A 22,843-nucleotide genomic window follows, 5' to 3' on the forward strand; every position below is an offset into this window, starting at 1 on the left:
TATAGGGCTAGTAAACAAGAAGAACCCCTTCCAATGTGACTCAGGTGCACAAGGTCATGGTGGCTCATACATCCGTGCTCACCGACATGGCTGGATGGTGATATGTAAATGGGGCAAAGCACCGAGGGTGCGCGCTTCACCGTGGACGGCAGCATCACCTTGCAATGTACACTCACAGGACAAAGACACTAAACCAACCACAGAGAACTTGATCCCGGCGAGTTCCCAGCCAGAAGCATCCACAGTAACTCCAGAAAGCCTTGGCCAGTGGAGCACACTGGTTCTGATCCAAAAAGGTCCATTTCATTTTACCAAAGGCTCCTATGTACAGATGCAGCTTTAAACGATGCAGACCACGAGGTGTCCAAATGCTTCTTCCTAAAAACCTGTGGTTTTACAGACACAGGATCTGCAGTAACTACAACCTGTTCTACTTGTGGGTAACTGTCATATTTGGTAAGAAAAATAAACACTTGATAAATCTTCCTATTTTGATTTTCAGAGGTCCACATATGAACAAAGTTTATTCTTAAAATAAACTTCACCATTTGTTGCCAAAGTTATTCTTTACAAGGCTGTTAACTTTTCAAACAAAGGGGTGTTTTTACACATCTTGATTATATACGTGTATAGGCATACAAACATTTTTAAAAGACAGTATTCTCAATGTTTGAGAAGAAATACAGTGATGGATGGAATTGATCCATCTGGCAGAAATCCAATTACACAGAAATTTGAATGACTTTAGGTTACAAACTAACGATGGACAGAGGGTAACAGCCCACGGGAGACCATTAATACTAATGAATCCCAAATATAATTGGATGTGTGCATGTCTTATACATCTTTTTCTTTACCCATTGTCAGCTCAGCTTCAGCATGCTTTTAACCAGTGTTACAATAAATCACAGGAAGTACCTGGGGGAAAGTGAAAATCTCCTGATTAATTAGGAAGAAAGTCTTTCAGGGAGGTTACTTTCCATAGGTGGCAAAAGAAAAGAACACTGTGATATATGCAAGGAAGGAAACATTAGACAAAATTAAAGCTTTTGTCTCTTTTCTAAAGTTACAAGTTATGAATGGCAAGCCTTCAAAAATAATCCAAGAAACCAAGCACAGGAGCTGGGACAAGCCAGAAAAGGACGCTCTTGAGTTCTGGATGTCCTGGGGAAGGTGGAGACCAAACCTGGGGACTTGTCACCTCTTCTGCCACCAACAAGGTTGGGGGGAGAGACAGAAACTGGAATCTACTTGAAGGGAATTTCCACATGTGTGTCACATACAACTTGATAGCTGCCGTTACATCCTTAATATTAGTCAAGTTGTTTCCTACGTATTAAGCGTCCATTCTGAGAACCAGGTAAGAATTAAAGCAAGAGTATTTGCAGAGTTCAAGTGCCCTGAAGTCCAGTCTTCCCAAGGTGCAGGGAGATGGGTAATATTCTGTAACACAAATTACCCAGAGAACTCATATTCGGAGTGTCACACTCAGCATTTGTAAAACGCTCTTCATTTGCAAAATTATATTGACCAACTTTGCAAAGAGCCTGATTCAGTGGGTATTCATTATGATAAACTTGGCTCCAATAAGATCTTGTCTGTAGATCTCTTCAGAAAATACACACTCCTCGTTGAGAGAACGGGGTGGCGGAAGTGGGACAGGAGGGAAGAAGACACAGAAGAAGGAGGAAACAAGGTTATGTATCGATCGGTTGATGGAAATGTGACCAAAAACTCCAAGGAGCCTATCCCCGTTTCTGCTAGGAGCAATGATTCTGTATTCGCTCATTCAGTGTTCGCAGTGAATTCATAGGCCCTAACTAGCATGGAAAATGAGAATCTACTCTGTGTGTGTGTGTTTTTAATTTACAAAAGTGGATCTTGTGTACACTACATATGGTGTGTTATACCTTGATTCTTTTTCACCTAATAATTCACTTTAGAAACCATGTCATGCATACTTCCTTCTTTCTTCTCAAAGGATGCACAGTTTTCCCTTGGACAAGTTTACCGTCATTGATTATCTAGTTGTTTCTGTACTTTTTTGAAAACAAAACAATGCTTCAGGGAAAATTCTCATGCATACACCTTTGCAAAGGACACAGATCTCTGAATGAAAGAAAATTCTGGCCTCTGTAACAAGCGAGTAACTACTGGGGCCGTATTTAGGAGCCATCGAAGTTTTTTAAAAGACTGACAACACTACCTGGGGTGTGGATGTGGCCTGTGGGCTGGACGAGTGAGGATGTTTCACAAATGTCACAGGATCAGACTTTCTTTCATACAGACGGTCAGAGTTTATTAACTGCAGGGTCCCTTTATTTGAGGGCCAGGGTAAGTGCTTTGCATTTGTGTACAAATGGAGGCCTTTGTAAAGTGCTCTTTGCTTTGTGGTGCCAAAGCAACCCTCTTCTCTAAGGAAAAAAGCAACAGCCATGTGTCAAGGAGAATGGACCCTCCTCTCCATCTGTCCCCACCCCCATGCCCCGCTGGCTGTGCTGGGTGGTCCATGAAGCAGCTCTGCATCAGGACCACTGCGGGGGGGTCTGACGCCCGAGAAAGGATGTCCTAGGTATTCAAAGATCATGGGAGTAACTTAAGGCATAAAGAATTGTTCATAAAATTAAATGAGAGCCCTTCATTTTCTCCAAGTCACTTCTCTGCCTCAGAATTTTCTTAACTAAAAAGATGTCTGAAGAACCACCAATAGGACACGTCAACCTTGCAGTGAGTGTAGGTAGGTACATGACTCATGCAAAAATGGCCATCTTTAAGCCAGCAATTTAAACCCCACCCAAATTCCTCTCCCTCATAATTCGCTAATGAAACCATTAGTTTTCTAATGACAATATGAACTATAAAAAGCATATTAGATACGGACAAAGAAACACCAGGAGGGTGGAAACCAAGTTTAACTTAATTTTACCCACTCACATTAAAAAAGAAGACACTGTGCTTGCAAAGCTGGAGATGTGCCTCACCCCATGGACAGGGCAAGAATTTCCAGACATCAGGAGGGTGACCTCACCCTGCTACTCCTGCCTGGGTCTGACTGTCCGGGTCCAGGCCCTCCTGGGCATACAAGCAGGGCACTGGGTGTACCTATGTACAGATGTGTGAGCTCACCTGAATTTCTGGATGAACACATCTGCTTTCCCCTCATGAATTTATCAAGTGTGATTAGATTGTCTGTGTGTGTGTGTGTGCGTGTGTGTCTGTGAGAGAGAGACAGAGACAGAGATAGAAACAGAGACAGACAGACAGAGAGACAGAGACACAGAATGAAAGAGGGGCTTTTGGATCCTCATATAATGTTTACATGTACTTTCTCCCACTCCCTCGAATTCTGGGGCTATCTCTCACAAAATTTTCCTATCTGGAAAGAAACCACAGTGCTGCAACTGTGGTTTACTGAATATGTAACACTAAGGTTCTAAATACTACTTTGTTTCTTATTTGCTCTCTCCATTCACTGGAGCCTTTGAAAAGCAAGTCAATATATGTTTTAACCCCTAAAGAGACCCCTGCTTCAGAATTTGACTCCTTCAGAAGAAAGAAAAGTCATAAAAAATAATGTCTTGGGCTTCCCTGGTGGCGCAGTGGTTGAGAGTCCATCTGCCAATGCAGGGGACACAGGTTCGTGCCCTGGTCTGGGAGGATCCCACGTGCCGCGGAGCGGCTAGGCCCGTGAGCCATGGCCGCTGAGCCTGCGTGTCCAGAGTCTGTGCTCTGCAACGGGAGAGGCCACAGCAGTGAGAGGCCCGCGTATCGCAAAAAAAAAAAAAAAAAAGGTGTAAAAATAATGTCTTTTACTGGCTTTTAGGAATTTGTAACAGAGAGGAATATTTTCTCTGTTAACATACAGAGAGAAAAGGTTCTAAACTGCTTTTTAAAAGAATATGCTTCGGGCTTCCCTGGTGGTGTAGTGGTTGAGAATCTGCCTGCTAATGCAGGGGACACGGGTTCGAGCCCTGGTCTGGGAAGATCCCGCGTGCGGTGGAGCGGCTGGGCCCGTGAGCCACAATTACTGAGCCTGCGCATCCAGAGCCTGTGCTCCGCAACAAAAGAAGCCGCGATAGTGAGAGGCCCGCACACCGCGATGAAGACTGGCCCCCGCTTGCCACAACTAGAGAAAGCCCTCGCACAGAAACGAAGACCCAACACAGCCCAAAATAAATAAATAAATTTTAAAATAAATAAATAAATAAATACTCCTGTTCTCTGTTTAAAAAAAAAGAATATGCTTCACACAACCAGAGAAAGCCCACGTGCAGCAACGAAGACCCAACACAGCCAAAAACAAAATAGATAAATTTATTAAAAGAAAAAAGACTACGCTTCATATAAGAGTTGAACAAACAATAGGATTTGAAATGTCACTACTTATTTTTCTGTTTTCGTTTTATTGATGTTTGATTTTACAATGTTGTGCTAGTTTCAGGTGTACAGCAAAGTAATTCAGTTTCATACACACACACCACACACCCCACACATATTCTTTTTCACATTCTTTTCCCCTACCGTTATTACAAGATACTGAGTAAAGTTCTCTGTGCTGTAGAGTACGTCCTTGTTGGTTATCTATTTTATATATAGTAGTGTGTACCTGTTAATCCCAAACTCCTAATTTGTTGCTCCCCACTTCTCATTGTATTAAAACCTCAGAGAACCTTCACTAGAGGGAGCGTAGGGCAGATCGCGAAGTCATCTCAGTAAGGCTGATGGGAGGCCCAGCCACCAGGGCTGCCCCTCCCTGGCAGTGTTTGATGTGGAACAAGTCACTTGACTTTTCTGTAGCCACAGTTTTCCCAGCTAAGAAAGGACAGTGTAGGAATAGGTCACCAAAGGTCCTTGCAGCTCTGTGAACCTATTACTAAATGTGTCAAAGCAGTAGTCCCTGACAATCTTTCCAACTTTAAGCTTTAAGAATGTGCTTTTCGCTGTAGATTCAAAAATAGAGAGATTATAGAAAAATCTTTTTGTTCCAGTGCAGAGAGCTTCTAGAGACAACAGTAAATCTCTTGGTATGCAATCCTAGCACCAAATACAGTGCTACTGTAAAATAAGTAATGTGTTCATTGATTTATTCATTAAACGTGTTTTTACATGTGCCTACTGTTACAGTAAGGTGCTTTCACACCTGCACATTTCCACATTTACCAGGTGTTCGGGCCCCAAGAAGCCGGGGACTTGCCCAAGGTCACCATGTCACTTCCAGAGCATCCCTCCTTCCCTTTACCTGGGAGGCAGCTGCCAGATCTGAGTTAGGGTCCCTACGCCTTTTAAATCTCGCCTGTGCACCACCGTCGGGGAGACCTCAGAATGTCACGTGCAGAGCCTTCTACCTGCATCAGGGCGTTTGTCGCTGTCCAGAAGCCTTGTTAACCTACCTCCTGGGGCTTGCTTCTCACACCCAAAGCCACCATCCCAGACCTTCACTTACCATCTATCCCTAGCTCTCTTCCTCCAGAGTCTTGGTCCTCTCAATCACCTTCACCTTTCTCCACCTGGGGGGCCTTTCCCTAGGCTTTTATATTTGTGCAGTTTTCCAGCTGCCTGGAGAAATAAAGAAGCGCTTGGTTGTACTCTGTCGCTCCCTAATCTCCCGTTTCCCCGCTCTCTGCAGCAATTTCATTGTCAGTTACGCAGTCCAGTCTGTCTTCTCCTTCCTCTCCCAGCGCCGGCGCTGTATCACAGACTCTTTGGAACTGCCTTGCACTTACCCGTGTCTCTCTTTGGACTGCAAGGCTGCTCTCACACCAGACTTCCCTGTCTGCTCACAGAGGCTCTCTGGGCACCCCCATATCTCAGGATACACCTTCAGGACATCCCTTACACCTGCGGGGTGCCTTCTGAATGCTGACTGCTGTGCTCCACATTGCCTGGTTGCTGGGTTACTTTGGCCCTTTTCCCAGGACGCAATTTCTTCCCTGTGACGCAGATGTCCTCGGAGCACGTGGGGCTGCAGACCTGTCCCCTCCTGGGTGGCCCCCCCCCCTTCCAGGTTCTGGCCGCCCCTGCTCTATGCTGCTTGTCTACATCACTGCCTCTTTTTACATCTACTCTTTTTTTTCCTCAAGAAATTAAGAAACTTCTGTCAGCAGCATTTTGTAATTATATTGAAGCATAGTTGATTTACAATGTTAATTATCAATGGTTTCAGGTGTGCAACAGTGATTCAATATTTTTATAGATGATACTCGATGTAAAGTTATTGCAAACTATTGGCTCTATTCCCTGTGCTGCAGGTTACATCTTTGAATCTTATTGTATACCCAGTAGTTTGTACCTCTTAATCTCTTGCCCATCTCTTGCCCTTCCCCCACCCCCCTGGCCCTCTCCCCACTGGTAACCACTAATTTGTTCTCATATCAACGAGTTTGTTTCTGTTTTGTTATATTCATTCTTTTTTTTTAGATACCACGTGTAAGTCAAAACAATGTATTTGTCTTTCTTGGACTTGATTCACTAAGCATAATACCCTCCATATCCATCCACGTTGTTGCAAATGGCAAAATTTCATTCTTTTTTATGGCTGAGTAATATTCCAGTGGGTGTGTGGGTGTGTGTATGTATCACATTTTCTTTATCCATTCACCTGTTCATGAACACTTAAGTTTTTTTTTTTACATCTTTATTGGAGTATAACTGCTTTACAATGGTGTGTTAGTTTCTGCTTTATAACCAAGTGAATCAGTTATACATATACATATGTCCCCATATCTCTTCCCTCTTGCATCTCCCTCCCTCCCACCCTCCCTATCCCACCCCTCCAGGCGGTCACAAAGCACCGAGCTGATCTCCCTGTGCTATGTGGCTGCTTCCCACTAGCTACCTACCTTACGTTTGGTAGTGTATATATGTCCATGCCTCTCTAAATGTAACACAGGAAACAATAAAACTCCTAGAAGAAAACATAGGCAGTACACTCTTTGACATAAGTCGTAGCAATATTTTTTTGGATCTGTCTCCTCAGGCAAGGGAAACAAAAGCAAAAAAGCAAAAAAAAAAACAACCCAAATGGGACCTATTAAACTTAAAAGCTTTTGCATAGTGAAGGAAACCATCAACAAAACAAAAAGACAACCTACTGAACGGGAGAAGATATTTGTAAATGATATGTCTCATATGGGGTTAATATTCCTAGTATATACTGAGCTCACATAATTCAATATCTAGAAACAAACAGTCCAATTAAAACATGGGCAGATGACCTGAATACACAGGTTTCCTAAGAAGACATACAGGTGGCCAACAGACACATAAAAACACGCTCAGCATCACTAACCATCAGAGAAATGCAAACTGAAACCACCACGACATATCACCTCATACCCGTCAGAATGGCCATCATCACAAAGACAAGCAAAATAATAAATGTTGGCGAGGGTGTGGAGAAAAGGGAACCCTCCTACACTGTTGCTGGGAATGTAAATTGGTGCAGCCACTATGGAGAACAGTAGGGAGGGTCCTCAAAAACCTAAAAATAGAGCTACCATATGATCCAGCAATTCCACTCCTGGGCGTATATCCAAAGGAAAGGAAATCACTAATTAGAAAAGACATATACGGGGCTTCCCTGGTGGCGCGGTGGTTAAGAATCCGCCTGCCAGTGTAGGGTACACGGGTTCGAGCCCTGGTCCGGGAAGATCCCACATGCCAAGGAGCAACTAAGCCCGTGCACCACAACTACTGAGCCTGCGCTCTAGAGCCCGCGAACCACAACTACTGAGCCCGCGTGCCACAACTGCTGAAGCCCACGCATCTAGAGTCCATGTTCCACAACAAGAGAAGCCACCGCAATGAGAAGCCCGCGCACCGCAACGAAGTGTAGCCCCCACTCGCTGCAACTAGAGAAAGCCCGTGCGCAGCAACGAAGACCCAATGCAGCCAAAAATAAACACATTAATTAATTAATTAAATTGAAAATAAAAGAGGGGAAAAAGACAAGGCATATACACCCAATGTTCAGAGCTTCATTTCTTTTCTTTATAATACTCTCAGCCCATTGCACTCCTTCTTTGAGACTTGGTCCCCCTGTGGATGCTGTGTTACCCTGTATCGAGTCCTTCTCTTCTCTGTCTCTTTCACAAGCCCCTTTTCTCCTCTTTTCTCCCCAAATGCCAGTATTCCCTAAACCTCTCTCCCTACATTCTTCTCCAACAGCTTTTTTGTTACCAGCACCTCTACATCACTAACTAATGACCCTCTCCTCCCTCTCCCAAAGCTCAAATAGGTTATATGCTCACCTGTGCATCCCGTCTCTCCCTAAAACAGAATTGAGCATCTTTGCTTAGTCACAGTCATATTTGCTTGAAACCGTGAAAACTCTGATTCTTTCATCTCTCTGTCTATCAAACGCCGATCCAGGGCTAGGAACTCTGGTTCTCCCTCTGAACTCTCTGCTCTCCTCCCCTCCTTCACCGTCCCGTGGCTGATGCTCCAGGCCAGGCCCTCATGGTGCTGTGTCGCTGTACCCCCCTACACCCTACCCCCCAGACACTAACTCTGGCATAACCACCAGCTTCACATGCGGCTCTGCGAGCAAGTATGAAAAACACACACACGATAGATTTAACGTGACTACGTCTCTCCAGTGTATCGTCACGTGCTTTGGAAATCTATATTAAGGCTGCAACGTGGAAAGGGACTTTGGACCAATGACAAACAGAAAAAAATTCAGGTAATTGCCTTTCACCTTTTTTGGAGGAAAAAAGAATGCTCCCTCATTAATGACAATTGTGAATTATGGTACCTACCCTTGAATTAGATGAGTATTCTGTTTTCTCTGGTACAATGCGATAGTTTCTTAACTATTCTTGTTTATGGTTGTCTAAGCCACCTCCTTTGGTGCCATCTGTATTATTATAATATTTGTATTATCCACTTCCTGCCACAAAGCCTGGAATAAAACTCCATACCCACGAACTCTGAAAAACAGCTCTCCACAGCATGACCCAACTAGTTTGGGAACAGTCATTTGTAAAGTAACTCATCAGGTCCCACATTGGAGGAAAAGCTCTGGATCCATGTAAGGGAATCTTTCCTGCTAAAGATAACTTCCACTTTCAGTGGAATGACTACAGTCCCTTCCACTGAGAGACAGAATAACTGAAACGTTGTCCCACCAAACTGGTGGCCCGAGTGACCGTGCAGAAGTTAACACCGTTGGCACCAATGTGACCTGCATACTTTTTCCTTTCCTCGTGTGTCTCCTGTCCTACCTTTGGAAGGTCTGCAGGGCCATCTCAGTGCCTAGCTGGCTCCTCTGTGCTGATTGTCAACCATCTCTTTCTATTTATTCTTTGGTGGATGTGAATCTAAAGGACTTATCTGATTTTCTTCTACGGAAAAAACTTGGGTGCCAATGTGAATGTTCAAGCTTGGAGATAATGTTGCCCCTAAACAGAGTGACTGTCATTTCTTCCAGATGTCAAGGTCCACGTGATCTTATCTTGAAGGTTATAAATGAGTTTCCCCAAAGTCATTTGTATTGACATCCAACTTCCTCGCCTTTTCCATTTGATGGAGCAGAGCAGAACTAGAGGATCTAATCCTCTGGCTCCGGTAAATTTAAAACCAGTTTAATGTCACCGTGTAATTCTGTCACCTGACTGCCCATCTGGTTCAGAAATACATCTGAAGGTTAGGCTGTAGTCTTAAGGAGATAGCCAAGTGCACCCTTAGGACTGCAGTGAACACACATTCTCACACTCAATGGCTTTATCTTCACCCTGAAGAGCCACTCTCTGGTTGAAGAAAAAGAGCCATTTCCCACATGCCTGGAGAAAGTCGATCGAATGGGAAAGAGTGTTTCCAAAGGGTTCCAAGGACATGACATGAGGTGGGCACTCAAACAGTGAATGAATGAACTAAAGAACGAATGAATTCCAGGCCCCATGGTAATATCTCCCCCACGCACTAAAATAAAGTTAACAAGAGTATAAATTTAGCATATATACTGAAGATAAACAGGCATTTCATTTGATTAAAAAAAAAAAACTTTTGGTTTGCATTATTTTTTGTAAGTCATTTTGGGGAGAAAAAAAATAACATCCTCAAACAAAGTACTATGAAGCAGCATTGGTTTCTTTTCTATTTTTAAACGCACTTGAGAGCAAATTAAACATACTCAGAATGTTGTATTAACTAGAACATTTAGTTTAACTAGTTTAATCACTGCTCTTTGGAAATTACTGTGATCAGTGGGAACTCCTGGGTTTGGTCTCTGTGTGGGAGGCACTGAACTGAATGCCCACCTGCATGGGCAGCTGGGCACCCAGCTTCCATGTTTCCCAAGGGGTCAAGAGAGCTGACAGTCAGCAGTTCTCTGTACGGTAATCAGACTTTACCCTGAAAATCCCTTTAATAGGAGCAGTAGCTAAATGCCTCTGGAGAAAGGCCAACCTTTGCTTTCATCCTGTCAACTCAGAGAGGTGGTTTTTGTAACTCAGTAAACAGTAAACTCATACCCTTCTGGAGTAAAAATTCCTTGAAGGAATAGGCTGTGTCTTATTTCCGTTCAGTTTCTGTAGTTCTGGTGTAGTTCAGGTCCTTATACATAGCATGAGGTCACGTTATTGAACACACAGTGAAGAATTATGTCTTAACTGTACAACTCAGAAAGCTGAGAAATGTATTCGATGACCCACACATGGGAGAAGAACCCAAATTCTCAATCCCATCCAGTCCCAGATTCGTTCAGGTACGAGGGGAAACAGGTTTAGAGAAAAGGGAGCCCTAAACTTGGTACCTCTTCCGTAAAAGATTGTGGGAATAGCTTTCACAAAGCCTACGCTTTGGAAAAATTTCCAACTAGGAAAAAATACAGGTGGTTTTCTCTCTCCTATGCACTCCCCTGACAACTTGCAGTTTGAGTCCATGCTTTAACCTCCAATTAAACAGGAGAACTGCAGCTCTCTGTTGCCAAATTATAGACCTATTTCCTGGCTCACTGAGAAAAGAATTTGCTAACGACTGTAAACAGTCTACATGGTAAATATTTTTTTTATGGAAGTATAGTTGACATCCAATACTATGTTAGTTTCAGGTGTACAGCAGGGCGATTTGACAATCAAATACATTACGAAATAAGCACCATGATAAGTCTAGAAACCGTCACCAGACAGAATTATTACCATGCTATAGACTATATATTGACTATATTCTCCATCCCATACATTAGATTCCTGTGACTGGTTTATTTTATAACTGAAGGTTTGTGCCCTTTTAACCCCCCCTCATCTATTTTACCCAACCCCCTGCTCCCTCTGGCAACCACCAGTTTGCTCTCTGTATCTATAACTCTGTTTCTATTTTGTTTTGTTTGTTCACTTGTTTTGCTTTTTAGATTCCACATATAAGTGAGATCATGTGGTATTTGTCTTTCTCTGTCTGACTTATTTCACTCAACACAATGTCCTCAAGGTCCATCCTTGTTGTCACAACTGGCAAGATTTCGTTCTTCTTTATGGCTGAGTAATATTCCATCGTATATTTGTATCACATCTCCTTCCTCCGTCTATTGATGGACATGCAATGAATGACTTTAAGTTACCTGCTCTTTAACTCTACGTGACAGACACATTGACTTCTCCAATGTGCTTTTTTCTACAATAATTCCATCAGGAATAAAAATAATTTCTTTCTCAGCTACATAGAGTAGTCAACTTCCAAAATGGAAAGTATGATCTTTTCAAAGTTATTCACGGAATATCTGAGTACTCCCAGATTTCAGAAATAACAGGTAGATATTAGAAAGCATCAGAGAAATTGTAAGGCTTCACTCTCTTTTTTCCTAAGAAACCTGAGCCTCACTAAAACTCCCAGAAAAGTAGGGTTCTCTAACCCCCGCATCTTTCTGGAGGCCTCAGTGAATCACTGCAGAGCAATGTGTACATTAGGTGGCCAGGTCTGCTGATGCAGGACACTCTTGCAGCCTGTAAGCAATTACAGGGTCAGCCCATCTCCTGATTAAGAGCAGACAGCTTTAAGGGGAAGAGAAATCAAATTACACAACCTGGTAAAAAGAAATAAAGAGAAAACTCATTTCAGAAATATAGATGCTCAGAGAGGAAGGAAAAAAAAAGACTAGGAATAGTTTAGTTAGGGGGAAAGATGATGGGACAAATGAGAGAAAGAAAGGAAGAAACATCCAGGAAAAAATGTGTATGGGGGACGGGAGAAGGAAGCATGGAGACTAAATGGAAGGTATTTATGTTAGTGTGAAGAAAACATGAGTATTCTATTAGTTTAAAGAAAGAAAATCCGGTAAAATCAGTTTGGAGCAAATGGTTCTATGGTACATTCAGCCATTGTGGAACATAAATGAAGCAACTGCTGCTAGTTTAAATGAATCTTAGGCATTCTGCAGTGCAAGTATAAATTCAAAATTTAATGTTTATAAGAAATGCTATTAAGAAGTTATTATAGCAATTTGGGTCCTCAATAAAAGTTGCTCCACAATTTAAACTAGTAGAACTTAAGGAAATTCCTGTTTGAAAAAAATTAAAAAGCTATAGCATTCAAATAGTCCCCCTGGTAACGACAGACTAGGTAAATTTTGATTAAAAACAAAGGATAAAAATCTGGGCTTGATGCCATAGGAGATACAAATAAAAAGGGTGCTTTGGTTTCTTTAGACACAAATTATTTTTGAAGAATTGGTTAAACGATCCAATTAGAAAGCAATGCAAGAATGTCATTAAGGGCTAAAATACATGGTCCAAATAATAAAAGCTCTGTGAGGTAAATAAAAGTAAGGAAATAACCCAGAGCTATCAAGAGAAACTCTATGGAAAAATTAAAACTTGAGCTGGTTAGAATTTGGAGACAGAAACTGTTAATAATACTTAATACTGTTAAGTTACATGTAATTCTCTGATACTAAGTTATAAGAGGTTTTAACCATCATTCATTTTTTTCAACAATATTTACTGTGCATATGCTATTTTGCTAAGAGCTATACCACACCCCAAAGCATTTTTTAATTTTTATTTATGTTTTTAAATTAATTTTTATTGGCGTACAATTGCTTTACAATGTTGTGTCTGTTTCTGCTGTACAGCAAAGTGAATCAGCTGTACATACATATATATCCCCTCATTTTTGGATTTCCTTCCCATTTACGTCACCACAGAGCACTGAGTAGAGTTCCCTGTGCTGTACAGTAGTTTCTTATTAGTTATCTATTTTATACATAGTATCAATAGTGTATATACGTCAATTCCATAGTTTCTTATTAGTTATCTATTTTATACATAGTATCAAGTGTATATATGGCAATTCCAATCTCCCAATTCATCCCACCCCACCCCGCAAAGCCATTTTTTTAAATGATGCCATCCATGTAATAGGAGGGGCCCTGGGCCCACAGGCATCGTCCACAATAGTGGTGATTACAGTGGTTAAGAACACGGGCTGCCAGCCAACCTGCCCGGTTCAAAGCCCTGTTGTGCCATTAAGTCGGTGGCTGGCTGACCATGGTCAGATCACTGACCCTCACCCTGCCTTAGCATCCTGGTCTGTTCACAGGAGATGATGATCCTAAATAGCACCTCTTAGGGCTGTTCTGAGATTAAAAGACTGAACGTGTGTAAGGCATTAAGAACAACATCCAGCATATAATCAATAATTACAATGACTACCGTTGATGGTAAATAATCTTCTTTCCTACAAGTTCCCCTCCCTTGTTGTCCCCCTTAGTCTTGTGTTTCCTTCAAGCTAGAGTTCAGTCTCTCTTGTTAATATTCCCACTAAACTAACTGGATACAGGGCTCACGCTCACCGATTCCTCCCGTCACTTCCGATTCATTTCCCAGCGAACAGCATCCTGGCTTCTGCCCTAAGCGCTTCCTTCACTGACGCCTCCCGTGCTGCCATCAGATCCAGTGGGAACCACTGCCTATATTTCATAGTGGACTATTTCTTGAAACTCTCTCAGTACCCTTGGTTTCCACGACCTCCTGGCCATCCTTCTGTCCAGTGTTTCCTTCCATCTCGCTGTCTGCTCCATTTTTTTCCCCTTTCTCTGCTCACCCTTACGTGTCGGTATTTTCCATGTTTCCATCCCTCTCTCTTTTATACACTCTCCTTGTGATTTTAAGCGCTGTCGGTACCTCCGTGTCTCTTAAACCTTCATCCACAGCTGCCAGACGTATATAGCGAGGAGCCCACAGTCACCGAAGGCTCAGCATCTTCAAACTAAACTCATCTGTCACCCCCACATCCCCTGCAGCCTGCTGTCCCCCCTGTATTCTCAATCTCATTTAACGGCCCCCACTACGTAGCCCACCACCCAAACCAGGAGCCGGGAAACAGCAAATCCATCCTTCTTCATCTTCCACGTTGACCCCTGTAATACATTGCAACTCTATCACTGTATTTTTTTTTAATTTATTTATTTAATTTATTCATTTTTGGCTGCGTTGGGTCTTCGTTGCTGCACGCGGGCTTCCTCTAGTTGCGGCGAGCTGGGGCTACTCTTTGTTGTGGTGCACGGGCTTCTCTTGTTGCGGAGCACGGGCTCTAGGCGCCGGGGCTTCAGTAGTTGTGGCGCGCAGGCTCAGTAGTTGTGGCGCACGGGCTTAGTTGCTCCGCAGCATGTGGGATCTTCCCGGACCCTGCATTGGCAGGCGGATTCTTAACCACTGCACCATCAGGGCCATATTTTCTTCTCCATCTTTGCTACCACTGCCCCCCGTCCAAGTCCTAATTATTTCTTGCCTCAGTTGAAATCACAGTTTTGAAATGGATCTCCCGCCTCCTTTGTCCCCTTTAGGCCATCATTCCTAAAGCTGGCAGACGGGACAATCTACAGTGTAAATTCAATGACATTACCACCTGCCTAAACCCACCAAATTCAAAAACTGCCCAGCACCTACAGGAGAGCATCCTGGACCTGGACAGAGCAGTCCCTCCCTCCATCACATTGCCTCTGTATTTCTCTCCTGTTTCAATAATGACCATGTGTTCACTGGGATTATATGCATATATATTAGATACATATAAAATATCGCAATACACTGATGTAATATTATTGTTCCTGTTTTACAGGTTAAGTTGATGGTATTGGAAGCAACTTGCTCATAGTCACGAAATCAGTAAAGTTGATAACTGAATCCGAATCTAATCACATTGCCCTTTCCTTGAGGTCATGGTCCAGCATGGTTCCCCATTTTACACCACCAGCACCTAGAACATTCAGTGGTACACACAATGACTGTTAAGTATTCATCTGAATTGACTGTTAAAAAAAAGAGAGAGAAATTATAACATGATAATTATAAATGATCCTGCCACTGACTGAAGACGGAACTGAGTTTCTAGAATGACCTCACAGGTACTACAAATGGAAGCAACAAAGACTATGAGTAAGTTTGTCAAAAGTGTTTTCTTCATACACAGTTAAATTTAAATATCTTTCAAGTTATGATATAATCTCCATATGATCTTTTTATTTTCAATTGCATTCTAGTCAAATGTCTTATTTACTTTTAGAGGAGCAAAAATAAGGTAAACATAAATATTTGCACTAACAAGTTCTGTGCTAGGACACTATGTATGGAATACATGTGTGCATATAGAGAGAGAGAAATACAGATATATAAAATGGAAAAAGCACAAAGTATTTTTCAGTTTATCAATAGATGACCTCAGTAACATTTCGGAAACTCACTACTTCCACAGACTGATAACAAAGTATCAAAAGGATCACCTAAAACTCTGAGAGCCATCAAAGAATTTTAAAAATTATGAAACATGCAGTTGTGTAGCCAATCTGTCTACCAGGTTGAAACCAAATAAAACTTCAAATAGCATCCTTGAAATGGTTGAAGGAAAAGGAAATCGAAGTGAAAACACCCACCCGTCGTTAAACACAACTAGAAGCTATGGCGGCCCAGCAATTGGGCCGTTTCAAGCACTTTCACAGCAGTGGGCTGGGCGAAGACTCGCTCTGCTGGCGCTCTCAGTCACCAAAATAGCCATTTGCAATAAAAATTAAAACTGGCACCTCTTCTTCACAAGCTATTATCAAAAGACGGCTGGCTACCTTCCTTGTTTATAGTGGTTCTTGTATCAAGACTTCATGCCATTTTGAAATATCTTTTTCTTATGTTTCATTTCTCTTGGGCCATAACGTTCCCAGTGCTAAGATTTTAACACTTTCAACATTTCTAATTGGAATATGATCCTCAAATACTACAGCATTGCTTCAATTTCTGAAAACTGATTGATTTGAGCATTTTATATGGAGCATTTTATGTTCCTAGATTAGCAGGGCAAAAAGCAGTATAACTTGTAGAAGGCCTCTCTGTATTTAAGGGAAATCATTGGTTTTGAAGGAGTGAGAATAAAATGCAAACATCACTTTCTATAGACAGAGATTTAGCTCTGAACAGAATATATATGTAAATAATAAGGTTGGTCATCACACAGGGAATGGCCAAGAGGGTCACATTCCATCTTCCACCAGGAAACCAGCAGTGTATTTTGGGGGATGAAGGGTGTGAATCAGTTTGCACACATGGAAAATCTTCTACACGCCAGACCCTGGGCTGGGTGCTGGTGATACAGCAGAGAACCAGACGACAGCCCCTGCCCCTAAGAAGCTGGGTAGAGACGGCGATCAGCAGATCCTTTGTCCAACAGTGGAGTGCTGTTCTCTGTTTAACTCCTTAGAAAGACCCCCTTGGCTAATGTGTGGCCCACTGCCCCTCCCCAGGAGTTTGGAGTTAACGGGAACAATTAGGAGGTGGGCCCGCAGCTCGGGGCAGAGGAAGGGAAAGGATTAAGAGATCAGGTCACTAATTACAAATACTCCTTCCCCTTCCGATTACATTTCAGACCCTCCACAGCAGGCTCCATCACTGTGGCTGCATCACAAACACCTCTGTGCCCGTTTCACAGATAAGATTTGGAGACCCAGGAGGGGGAAGTAACTTATTCCAAGTCACAAAGCGAATTAGCGGGCAAGTTGGAAGCAAAGGTCTCCTGCTTCTGGGCCCATACCCTCCTCTTCTAAATGAATCATCAGTATCTTACTTCTAAGCAAATCAAAAAGACTTGGTAATTCCTTCAGCTTTGCTTCACTCTGCAACTCCTGTATGGAAGGTTTCCAAGGAAAATGATTTACCTACTCACGCAGCAGGCATGTACGGAGGGCACCTTGCTAGGTGCTTGGGATTCAGAGATAAATAGGAGGATTTCTGTACAGGAAGTTCACCCTCCTGTGGGAGAGACAGACGAAGTGGCTCACAAGGACCGCAAGGCGGGGCAAGCACCAGGGTAATGTCGTTCCCAGGGGCCCATGGGAGCTGACATGAGAGGCACCTAAATTATCCTGGCAGCGGGAGATGTGCCCAAGAGGAGGCGACCCTTGAATTGTGTTTTGAAGAAACAGTAGGAGTTGTGCAGCTAGAATGCAAGGGGTGGGAAAAGCCCCAGAGAAGAGCGTGTGCAAATACCGTGTCGGGCGGCAGATACAGGATGGGGGCGCTCAGCAAGGCTGGGGCTCAGGAGCGTATTAGAGATGAGACAGGAAACATGGCAGAGGCCACGTCACGAGGGGTCTTTTGAGCCGGTCCAAGGAATCTGGAGTTAATCTACACTCCTGTCCCCTCCGTCCCAGCTCTCAGCCATCCTCAACCCACTTAAATCCCAGTCATGACACCATCCCACTGCTGCTGCTTCGGCAAAGGCCATCAGGGAACCTCCTTCGTCACCAACCAATGAAATCCTAGCACACCTCTTCTAGTTCTTCCTGCAGCACCGGAAATGCCGACGGCAGCTCCTTCCTGCACATGTCTTCCTGCCTTCGCTTTTACAAAGAGAAGGCCTCCTGGCTTTTCCCTGTGGCCTTGCGGTCACTGTCGAGGTTTCCCAGGTCCTTCTGTGATCTCTTACAGAGCTGCGTCCCCACTCTGTCCTCCGCCACGTTTTCACCCCACCCTGCACCTCTGGGCTACCTCACTTGTCCCACTCATTGCTTTCACCAGCACAAAACTGCTGGCAGCCTCCAAATCTGAATCTCTAATCGAGACATCTAGATTTTGTCCTCGATCTGTAAAGGCAGTCGTTCTTTGAAATATATTTTATTTATTTTTGCTCTCTTTGCGACAGAAATGGTTCTAGCTGCCGATCCAAGACCCGACGGAGAGAGACCGTGCGTACCTGGTTCACTATTGTGTGTTTACCACTTACGATCTCTCCCTGAACCTCTGACAAACGTTTCAAACTGAACAAGTGCAAGTCGGAACTCATTATATCCCCTGAAAGCATGCCACTCGCCCTTTGTGCCGTATGTTAGTGAATGGTACTTCCATTCCCCACATCACCCAGCTCAGGGTCGTCTCTCTCACACCGCACGTGGGACTGGTGAAAACAATCTGCATGGTACCTACGTAACTGCTCTCTAATTAAATCCCTCCTCCCACATGACTCCGTACTCACGTCTACAACAGCAGCGTTTCAGTCCTGTTCACAGGCTTGCACTGGAGTCTTTTCCCTTCTTGAGAGTGGAGGCCTTCGCCTTATGAATTTGGGAATTAGCACACGTGAACACTCACGTGTTTGCAGATGGATGGATGAGTGAACAGATGAGTAGATGGTAGAGAGTCATGGAAAGATTAGAGGCAAGGGGATATGATAAGATGTGCATTTGGGGAAAAACACTGTGGTGTCAGAGCAAAGAGCTGGAAGGCTGAGAACAGAAGCCGGAGACCATTATAAATATTCCAGGGGGGATGGATGGAGAAACAGAGAGGGAGGGTAGCAGTAGCAAAGGAGAGAAGGGAATGGATTTGAAAAATATTTATAGCGTGAACACACAGACTTCAGTGATCATTTGGGTGGACAGCGGGAGCGAGTCTGAGAAAAATGAAGGGATCAAGGATGACTGCCGGGCTGCTAACCTGGATGACTGGAGGGTTTCTTCTACTTTAAAACATACATACATTCTGATCCACGGCATTATGCCTGGCAGAGATGCACCGGACACAGTGGCGAGTTACGTGTGTCTGCCACACTGTTGCCTTTGCTGTTTCTCGGAAACACATTTGTTCCATCGGCGCGAATTTATATATGGAGCCCATCGTGTGTTTTTCTATTACCACCATTTACTCTAAACTTTTCCCGAAAAAGATGAGGGATTAAAAATGGACAAACAACATTCAAAGAAGTATGTCACCTCATATGCGAATAGCTCCTCCATTAAACTGAAGGACAGCTGAAAACAGGGAACATCCTAAAGGACGGGAAGAGAACAGACTCTCCTAATTTCCACCGATTTATAAAGATTGGAAGAAAGGATTTGCAGCAGGCCATCTCTTGTTCTTGCCAGCCATCTCATCAGTGGGCTGGGACACAAAAACTTGAAATCACACTGTACACCATTAGAATACCATCATAATCATGGGTTTTGCATATTTAACAGAAATGTTTCGTCACCTGAAACATAACTTCAAACATACTTTTCTTGCTTCTTGGCAAGGAAGCATGGGTCGACCAAGTAAATCCATCCCTGAAGTACCTCATTAATCACAGTGCACTTGTTCTTGGCAAGAGCCTTAATGTGCTACAAAACCTGTTATTAAAGTAAGATTTGGGGATTCCCAGGCTGACAAAGAATTAGTTAGTTACACTGCTTCAGAAATGGTTTTCTTATAACTTCCTTTATTATTAATGGTCTTGTTAGACTTACAGCTCAAAGTAACTTTCCTTTATTAATTTAACGTGTGAAATCCAGCTACTCTAAAGCTTATTTAAAATCATAAGTAGCAATTGGCAAAGGTGGCCTGTCCCCCACTACTGCATCCGCTGTAGTTGTGCAGGTACTCCTGTCTTTGTGCTAATGTGGGTCTAGCACCCCTACCGGATCGCTCAAACATTACAGTTTCAGGCTCTAGAAATCAGTAACGCAAAACTTCACAGCAGCACGTGGCACTGACAAGCACATAATTTATTTTGTATCTACCACTAAAGACAATGATTGACCCATAGAGCCTGGTGAGTAGAGAATTATTCGAACTTGAACCTCTTCAAAAATGATTTGTCAAAAATTTAAGATTCTGTAAGGCCAGAAAAACCTATTCGACCCCAACATATTGAAAAGAGAACGTTGCATGACAAGAAGTCCTCATTCATGTTCAAGGGCAACGCTTAGGAGATACAAAGCACAAGCACCACAGTTGTCTCTCACCCTTTCTGAATATACAATACATAAATTACCAAAAATTAAAGTCCGCTAAATAGCATCGTATTGTAAAATCAAAGCTATGAATGTTCTGAGCAAACTCTTGTGTAAAAAGACAAAAAACCAATTTCCATACAGTATATATTCTGCTGCCAAATTGAGCACAAGTCATATTGCTAAATGTTTTAGTGGATCCTGACAGGTCAAAATAATTTTTCAGGCTCATTAGGTAATAGGATTCATTATATATCAACTCAGAGGGCATGAACGTGAAAAGTATCAGTAGCGTTTCTCTAAGTCTAGCATTTACTGCAATAACCACATCTAAGGCAACGTGAATCTTACACACATTATACCTTTTGAGGTAATAATGATGCTACACAACGTCCTCCTTGTGTACACTGTAAGACGGAAAGTTGGCTGGAATATTCCACCTCATGCTACAAGTTCACATCAATCTGGGGCTCTAAAATTTTCCAGACACCAGAGTCACACAGATTGTAGACTCCACCAATTTCCTGACTGCTATGTGGTCAAATTCCAGGCTCACCTATTTACCAAACCAGCCACTTCATCCATGTTATTTCAAAAAATGTTTCTGGAGTCGATGCCCATCCTCCATCCCAGGTGAGAGCTATGTTTGGATGACACGCCTCATTTCTAAAAGATACCTAATTCACGTGTTGCAAATCTTTTTACTAGGAAACAAGGAACCTGTCAGTGAGTGCCTTAAACTTTCTCTACTGGCCTCCTATGGCTGCTGTCTTTATATTTCATTTTAACATAAAAAAGGGGAACTAAAAAGAGAGGAGAAAAAGAAGAAGAAAAGATGATGGCGTAACGGCATAAAAACTACCTTAAAATGTCCACATAAACCTAACTCTAACAGGAGACTGAATGAATGGTCATTGTGGGAAAAATAGTAGTAAACTTCAAACGCACTGAAAGATTTCAAATGCCTAAGGGAAAAATAAACATTTGCTTCCAATCATTTTCTCATTAACCATCCTCTGCTAGATGATGAAGCCTCAACACACACGCTCTGACTCCAAGCCACCACTGCCTGCTTCACCCACTGCCTGATCCCGTCCCGGGCGGCGCGCCGGCCCTGCACCTCGGCCCGCGCCCCTGCGCGCTGGGCTCCCCGCCAGCCTCGGCTACTACGCCCGAGCGAGCATCCCCTCGCCCGGCCCTGCTCGCCCCCTCTGGGCCTCGGCCACCACTGTGGCAGGAAGGACTACGTGCACTGACAGACTTTCCGTTAGTGGCGGTTGAGGTAGCTGCGAGGCGTGTTTCCGGGCGCGCTGGAAACCTAGCTGCTGTTCCCCCCACCACCCCGCCGCGAGCGGCAGCCCCCCCCCCCCAGCTCCGCCCCGGGGACCAGGACCCGGGCCTGCGTCTCTCCTCTCCCCGCCGCCTCTACCCCGCCATCACCTCCTAACCTTTCCAACACACTCTCCCGAGCCTCACGCGGGCGCTCCGCCTCCCTGAGCCTTGCCCAGCTCCCGGGCGCCCCCCACGGTTGGAGTGGACGTATCTCGGGATCTAATCTCTCCCAATTATCCGCGCAGCCGGGGTCCCGCGCCAGCCCGGCTCTACCCCCCGGGCGCCCAGAGCGGCCGGGTGGCTCAGCGGGAGCGCCGACGGGAAGGCTCCGTCCGCAGAGGCGAGAGAGGTGGGGCTCAGGGAGCTGGGAGGCTCTAGGAGGAAGACCCTAAACACGTGCAAAGAAATAAAAGCCACCACGTGTGCGCACGCGAGTGTGTGTGCGCGTGTGTACGTGTGTGTGTGTGTGTGTGCACGCGCGCGCCCGGCCAGGGCGTCTGCGCCGGGCGTCCGGGGGACCAGGCAAGAGGGCCCCCGCCGCCGCGGTGGCGGGGGGCGCGCGGGGGGCGCGGGTACTCACACGAAAGCGTGGTAGACGAACGCCCAGCCACGGGGTCTCTCCAGCACGTTGTACAGGTAGTTCTGCAGCCGCCGGTACTTGACGTTACGCCGGCAGCTCTGGCCGCTGCTGTAGGAGAGCGGCTTCCCCAGCAGGCTCATCCGGGCGCCCTGCTTGCCCCGCCGGCTCTCCCGCAGGCCGCCGCCGCCGCCGCCGCCGCCGCCCAGCGCGGCCGCGCGGGTGCCCAGCAGCAGCAGCCCGTCGCCCCCGGCGGCCGCCGAGTTCAGCAGCGCCCTGGCCCGGCCCGACTCCACATCCTTCATGCCGCAGCCCGCGCGCCCCCAGCCCGCCGCCGCCGCCGCCGCCGCCGCACCGCTCCTCACCCAGAGCCCGGCGGCGCCGCCCTCCTCTCCGCCCGCGTGCTGGCGGGGCATGGCATCACCGCGGGCACCGCGAGGGGGGCGCCGCCGGCGGGGGCCGCGGCCTCATGCGCGCCGGCCGCTTTCGAGGAGGCGGCGGCGGCGGACGGGGCGCCCGGCGGCCCTCGACCTGCGCGTCGGGGGAGGGGAAGCAGCGGGGGCGGAAGGGCGCGCGGACGAGACGGAGGAGTCCCGGGGTCGAGCAGCCTATAGCTTCGAATGCGTAATCAGGACGTGTCGGGGGCGTCACTCCAAGAGGGCTTCTCCGGCCCCTCCGTTCCCGTGGCGGATACTCCCTCCTGGCGAAGCGCCCCCGGGGCTGGAACGGGAGCTCCCCCGCGCGCACGC

At 45.1% G+C, this 22,843-nt stretch overlaps 1 protein-coding gene across 2 annotated transcripts in view; it reads right to left on the reverse strand.

Moving 5' to 3' along the window:
- The window catches only part of KCNQ5 (potassium voltage-gated channel subfamily Q member 5), a 585,721-nt gene extending 563,087 nt beyond the window's left edge, over positions 1 to 22,634 (reverse strand). For both annotated transcript variants that reach the window (XM_032651575.1, XM_032651574.1), the window contains exon 1: positions 22,098 to 22,634. In XM_032651575.1, coding sequence (XP_032507466.1) covers positions 22,098 to 22,510 — 413 coding nt within the window. In that variant the 5' untranslated portion in view covers positions 22,511 to 22,634. The remainder of the gene's footprint in view (positions 1 to 22,097) is intronic.
- Between the last annotated feature and the right edge of the window lie 209 nt (positions 22,635 to 22,843).

Source organism: Phocoena sinus, chromosome 12, assembly GCF_008692025.1.
Source record: "Phocoena sinus isolate mPhoSin1 chromosome 12, mPhoSin1.pri, whole genome shotgun sequence".
Taxonomy (NCBI): domain Eukaryota; kingdom Metazoa; phylum Chordata; class Mammalia; order Artiodactyla; family Phocoenidae; genus Phocoena; species Phocoena sinus.